Genomic DNA, 6,195 nt, shown 5'->3' with positions numbered 1-6,195 from the left:
TAATTTATATATATAAATATTAATTACTTAAAATTTTTCAAAAATAAAATAAATCTAGTGAGGGAAAAGATGTGATTTGGGTTAAGGGGGACACATTATCCAGTGACATAACAAGGGGGCGGGGGAGTTAGTTAGTAATGGTTATGGCTTCAATATTGTCGATATCTTCTTCTGTTTGCCTTTCCCTATCCGCAGCAAAGAAGTCTGAAGTTCAGGAGCCGTCTTCTTCTTCCATAGATGTAGAGCGAAGAAAGATGCTTGTTTCGTCCGTTGCAGTAATTGCAGGTAGCTGCTTCTCCTTGTGCAAGAATTCAATCGCGGTTGCAGCTGAATATGCTGATAGTATGTAACTAACTAACTAACTAACTGTCTTGCGATTTTCCCTTTTTACCCCCAATTTCGCAATACCTAATGAGATTTGTCCTGGTGCAGTGCCAGCACTTAGAGGGAAGGATTATGGCAAGACCAAAATGCGCTATCCGGACTACACTGAAACTGAATCCGGACTCCAGTTTAAGGTGCACCCTTACAAATTCCTCTACTTTCCTAACTTTTTATTAGTCGTTGCATCACATGATGGATCTATAAAGAATGCAGGACTTGCGACCAGGATATGGCCCCAAACCCAACAAGGGTGACACAGTTGTGGTAATTCATACTCCAATCTTCCCCATTATTCCTCTCTTCTCTTCTCTTCTGCCTTCAATTCAATTCAATTCAATTCAGGTGGACTGGGATGGGTACACCATAGGTTATTATGGACGCATATTTGAAGCCCGCAACAAAACTAAGGGAGGTTCCTTTGAGGTAATAAAATAAAATCAAATCAAATTAAATCAATTGAATTGCTCTGTATATGCAAGACGAGAAGTGCTAAGGGCCTGGCCAAATTTTAATAAAACTGCTGCCCTAGACTTTCTCTATGCAAGACTGACTAAGTTGAGTGTTGTTGCAGGGTGATGAGAAGGACTTCTTCAAATTCAGAATAGGATCTCAAGAAGTCATACCGGCTTTTGAAGAGGCTGTTTCAGGCATGGCTCTGGGAGGCATCAGAAGGTGCTTGCATTGCTTTTCTCTTAACATGTAGCTTAGCTTCTGTATAATATAAAGCAAGCCCAGTGGCAGAGCACTATTATTTTATTCTAGCTAGCTCTACATGTTCCAATCTTGCAGGATAATTGTACCCCCGGAGCTTGGATACCCTGATAATGATTTCAACAAGAGTGGGCCAAGACCAACAACATTCTCGGTAATACTCACTTCACTTGATCAATCTCCATCTCTCTCAACTCTCAATGGACTCTCATCATGATGCAATTGCAGGGCCAACGAGCCTTGGATTTTGTGCTAAGGAACCAAGGCCTCATAGACAAGACTCTCTTGTTTGACATTGAGCTCCTCAAGATTATACCTACTTGATTTCTCTGTTTCTTCTGCATTCAGGTTTCTTTCTCTCACAATACAACTAACTTTCTTAATAAAAGGATATGAAAATGAAACACACTATTCATATTGCTCTCATGCCTGATTCCATTCCTGTCTCTGCAGACTACGGCATTGGGATTTAGTGCGGCATTCAACTAAACTTGGAAAGGATCGTGCGGGTGGCTATATATACTACTATTTTAGTATTTTAACTGGTGGAAACTCAGGTGCAGTCGACTTCACGTGAAGTTGATAAATGAGAACTATTAGATGATTTGACTGATTTGACTAAAGTTTTATATAATAACTCTCAGTTATCAACTTCACATGAAGTCGACTTTACCTAAGTTTTCACCATTTTAATTTGAGCTATTGCAAATAAACCCTTACCCTTACCTTGCCCATCATCATATCTTGATTTTCTTCCCTAGCTACTTTACTCTCAAAAGCCGCAATCATCTCCGTGTTTTTTTTTTTTCTTGAATTGGATTGGGCCACATAGAAACTATCTGGATTGGAGTCCAAGATGTGCTATTAATGTTATTGACGAAGCCTGCCACTTCGGTTGACTTGTAAACGAACTTTGATTAATGGTATTATGGTCGAAAAGTCTGTCAAGGGTCCAACTATAGTATGTTCCTTCTCTTTGCTTTTATTTTCTACTTGACATACTTTTATTATACACTTGTAATTATCACTATGGAGAAATCAAAATCAATATTGATTTATCTTTGAGTTTGAAATGAGAGTGGACAATTAGATATTACTAGACAAAAGAGAGTTTTTGCATGTTCTATACTCTTGGTCAAAAGAAAAGTCATAGATACAAGCTATTCAAGTTGTTGCAAATTGTAGGCTGTAGCTGTAACATGCATATCGCGGTTAAAGAAATCTTTGTAATTTTGTGAACCATGTATGAGTATTAGGAAATAATTTATAAGGTTCTTCTTTTTGTGTTGTGTTTCATATTGTTTTGTGTTTAAGGTATTAGTTATTTTTTTTAAGGGAAGATTTGTCAGGTATTTTTTGTATTTTAGTTAAATGTTTACACCATTTGATTTAGTATGAATAGACATTGTGGGTGTAGTTGCGATTTAGTTTTGGGTAAAGTGTCATAAATTACCATTTTGTATCTCTGTATCAGGAATTTGATTTGAATAGAGCAGTTATCAATTTAAAATTTCTTTAGAAGAGATTTGATTATTAGGATAAATTAGTCATCCACTATATTTCTTTAATCAAATGTTTGATATTCTTTTGTTCAATTGTGTTAATTTCATGCTTCTATTTCCTTGGTCCGTTCCTAACAATCACACCTGGTTTTTATTTTTCCTAACAATCACCTTCCATATATAGGCCGATGCATGCTCCTCGGGTGCATGCTCAAGCGCTCAACAACAACAATATCCAAGAGCAAACCGCTACGATGCATGTTAAGTATACGAGCAAGTTATACGATTAATAAATCTAATTCTTAATAATATAAAAAAATATATTGATTAAAATTTAAAAGTATTGGCTAATATTAATAGTGTTGGTTCCTTGTCATTTATATTATTAGGCACATGATTGACTTGTTGTCTCATGTCAAGTTCTAAAATCCCATTGACATTCTTGCGTTATAAAGTTGAAAAAAAAATAATAAAAATAGAAATTTCCACTCATACAATGGTGATAAAGCAATGATTGCCAATTCGCCATGGTGTCAAACAAATAAATATATAGCTACTAATAATATGACAAGTTTTTGCATATAAATACAAATTTAACACAATAGCATTACGTTTCATGAACTTATATTTAAGATGTATATATTAATTATTATTCATAGGCCTGGTAGAGTGTATACCCAAACTTTTTTGCCGAATATTTTGTTGAGTTTCAATTGTAAACAAGAAGTCAAGAAGTTAATATTGCTAAAATAGTTAACCAAAAAAAAATATTGCTAAAATATATTTTTGTTTGCTTGAAATATTAGTTAGTAAAAGTGCAAGTACTTATATGAAACAGATCCATCTTATCATTATGAAGAACATATTCATGTATATAGAGTCGTCAAGAGACGACAGCAACTAGCATAGCTAGCAGTGTCACAAAAGGACCAACTATTATTATGGCAATCCATGAGGAATGTACTTAATTAGTAGTAGTACCCTTCCGCACGTGCGCATGTTGATGAGCGTAATTAATTAAAAGGAGCTGATGGATGGATGCATGATGATATATATTATTATTATTATCTCCTCCTTGAAGATCCAGTAGGAGAGTTTTCTCGTTTGCAGTTGAAAAATATGGCAGCAACAGGTGATCCCAGGTTGTAAAGCTCCGCAAAGTCTCTGGTGTTGAAGCTTTGCCGCCATCCCGGAGCATATATAGTTTGCCTCCCCATTTGCCGAAACAGCACAAACACTAAGCGATGAATCCCTACTACGGGTCGTGGATTCTCATACGCCACAATCTCTTCTCCTACACACCATTATAGTTAGTACGTTAGGTAACATAAAGTAAACTACGGTGTAAATTTAGATACAGTCGAATTCACGTTAAGTTGATAGTTGAGAGCTATTAGATGAAAATTTAGTCAAATCAGCCAAATTATCCACTTCACGTGAAGTCGACTGTACTTCATGTGTATGTAGTGTACTTACCATAGGTTGCTCCTGTTGTTGCGGGAATATTTGTTACCATCCTGGGATCAATATTAGAAGAAAAAGGTTATGACAATTAGTATTTATTTATATATATAATAAATTCCACATAAGTGTGAAATAAGCTGAAACTAATTTCTTGGAGCTAGCAACATTAGTGGGATAGCTTGTAGAGTAATTAATAGCCATGCAATAACGGGAAAGGGGAATAAATGAAGCACTTACCAGTGCAAATATTCTCTCATATTTGGATCACCTGGGCTAGGTGCATCAGGGTCCACAAGGATCTGAAAAAGTGCAAAATTCAATAAGTAATAATAAAATTGTTTAGAAATAAATAAAATAATGCATGGTGACAAGTGAATAAAATATAGAAGCACATACCAGAGTGTAAAGGGTTCTAAGATCATCTCCACCAACGTCAACTCTTGGTTGGTTGATAATTTGGGATGGCTTGAGCTCCGAACAGTTAACAACTTCAGCGTTACCTTCATAGACAATCCTCATACCAACAGAACTTGTGAATGGCTCCAAAACATCTCCTACTACACGTGAAATAACTAGAGGGTTCGTTGACCTAGGCATTACAATATGTTTTCTTAAACTAACACTCTCCTCACGATTTTCTTTTGGTTTTAATTTGCACTTCCTAGCTATGATGCATATCCCCATCCCTATTTATATATGTCCTCCTCTGTGTGTCTTTAAGCAAAATGTCAATGCAATGATAATTTCGATTTTTCCCGGATTCTTTGAGGGGAAAAAAAAAGAAAGAAAAAGAGTAAGGACAAGGTTAGTGCATGTCAAAGTAGAGTATCTCCAAAGTGCTAGACTATAACGGCTACGTTAATTGCACATTTTTGTGTATGGTAATAAAGATTCTTTTATGGCAAGTATTTAAGACTACCTGCAATAAAAGGAAAATTGAAGCAAACAAAAGGTGAATATCTTTTTATGGCAAGTATTTAACATGTATATCCTTAATATAAGCTAACATTTAGCGTGAGGTACGCTTTGTTTGATAAGATTAAAGTGGTGAGTACAAAAAAAACCATATAATGTCATAAAATTATTTACTCTAAACATTTAAGCTGATAAATAAAAATATATAAATATATAGTTATATATTTTATAAATTACACCTAATTATTATGTAATCCTTTCATAATAATAAGAGAAGTTACTTCCTGACGCAGGAACAAGTAGGGTTAATAGGTTAATTATATTAGTTAATTGTAATAAGGGAATACAAGTCGCATATTGTTTAGGATAGTGAACTTTGTATTATGTTTTAGTCTCACATCGTCCAAGTTATGAAAGTTTTTCCTTCTACTACTAGTATAAATAACTCATGTACCTTTTATTTATAAAATAGAGTTGAAGTTTATTTTTGAATATGAAATAAGCGGTGTGCTTATTTTCCTCTAGGCTCCTTGAGAATAAGAAGTACATTCTTGGCTTGGCCGACCAAGGTGGGTTTATGGCTATTTTCACCATAGTAGGGTTATTAACCTCGCCAAGATTGGTGGCCCAAGCGACGTCCTGGCGTCACTTCCTCTTTGCTTAATTTATTTTGTTTTTCACAAAGTGAGATTTAAAAAATAAATATACCACACGTTAAAAATCAATCCCAATATATTTATGGATATATATATATATATATATATATATTTATTGTTGAATTAAAATTAATATGTATTTTATATTATAATATATTTCATAAGAATTAAAATTTATCTTATTTAACATTTATTAAATGTTTTTGTAATTAATTCATTAAATACTTCTGTAATTAATGAATGTTAAATAAAATAAATTTAGACTAATTTTGGCTAAATTTTTTTTGTTACAAAATATTTTCAAAAATGAAATAGTCGTGTTAATAAAGATTCCGTTTTATCCTTAGATTATATGTCAACGGGAGCTGGAGTATCCTATGGCTATAATAGCAACAAGCAAAGAAGCAGAAAAGTAACCATTAGTTGTATTGTTATTAGTTTCCTTTGGCTGTATGATTTTTCTCTCTAATGTCAGCATTAGTAGCGGGTTGTTTAGGATAATATGAAACCAAAGGTTTGATTCAAGTATTTGATTTCCCTGAACCAACAAGAGGTACATCTTT

At 34.1% G+C, this 6,195-nt stretch overlaps 2 protein-coding genes across 3 annotated transcripts; one reads left to right on the top strand and one right to left on the bottom strand.

Moving 5' to 3' along the window:
* The first annotated feature begins 95 nt into the window (after positions 1-95).
* On the top strand, positions 96-2,153 carry LOC107486868 (peptidyl-prolyl cis-trans isomerase FKBP19, chloroplastic). 2 transcript variants are annotated; one of them, XM_052260920.1, is made up of 8 exons: positions 96-285; positions 433-518; positions 598-648; positions 727-807; positions 956-1,056; positions 1,174-1,249; positions 1,324-1,443; positions 1,549-2,153. In XM_052260920.1, the coding sequence occupies exons 1-7, from the start codon at positions 138-140 to the stop codon at positions 1,417-1,419; spliced, it is 639 nt and encodes a 212-aa protein (XP_052116880.1). In that variant the 5' UTR covers positions 96-137; the 3' UTR covers positions 1,420-1,443; positions 1,549-2,153. The 2 variants fall into 2 exon arrangements, with proteins under 2 accessions (XP_052116880.1, XP_015962922.1); XM_016107436.3 differs by having other exon boundaries at positions 98-342.
* Positions 2,154-3,455: 1,302 nt separating this feature from the next.
* LOC107486832 (protein HEADING DATE 3A-like) lies at positions 3,456-4,705 on the bottom strand. The gene is made up of 4 exons (XM_016107397.3): positions 4,458-4,705; positions 4,299-4,360; positions 4,074-4,114; positions 3,456-3,891 (listed from the first exon to the last, which is right to left on the bottom strand). Exons 1-4 carry the CDS (start codon positions 4,656-4,658, stop codon positions 3,662-3,664), a joined length of 534 nt encoding a protein of 177 aa, XP_015962883.3. The 5' UTR covers positions 4,659-4,705; the 3' UTR covers positions 3,456-3,661.
* Positions 4,706-6,195: the final 1,490 nt, after the last annotated feature.

This window comes from Arachis duranensis, chromosome 4 (assembly GCF_000817695.3).
Source record: "Arachis duranensis cultivar V14167 chromosome 4, aradu.V14167.gnm2.J7QH, whole genome shotgun sequence".
In the NCBI taxonomy this organism is placed as follows: domain Eukaryota; kingdom Viridiplantae; phylum Streptophyta; class Magnoliopsida; order Fabales; family Fabaceae; genus Arachis; species Arachis duranensis.
The sequence above is the reverse complement of the archived record's forward strand: the minus strand, read 5'-3'. Positions and strand labels throughout refer to the sequence as shown.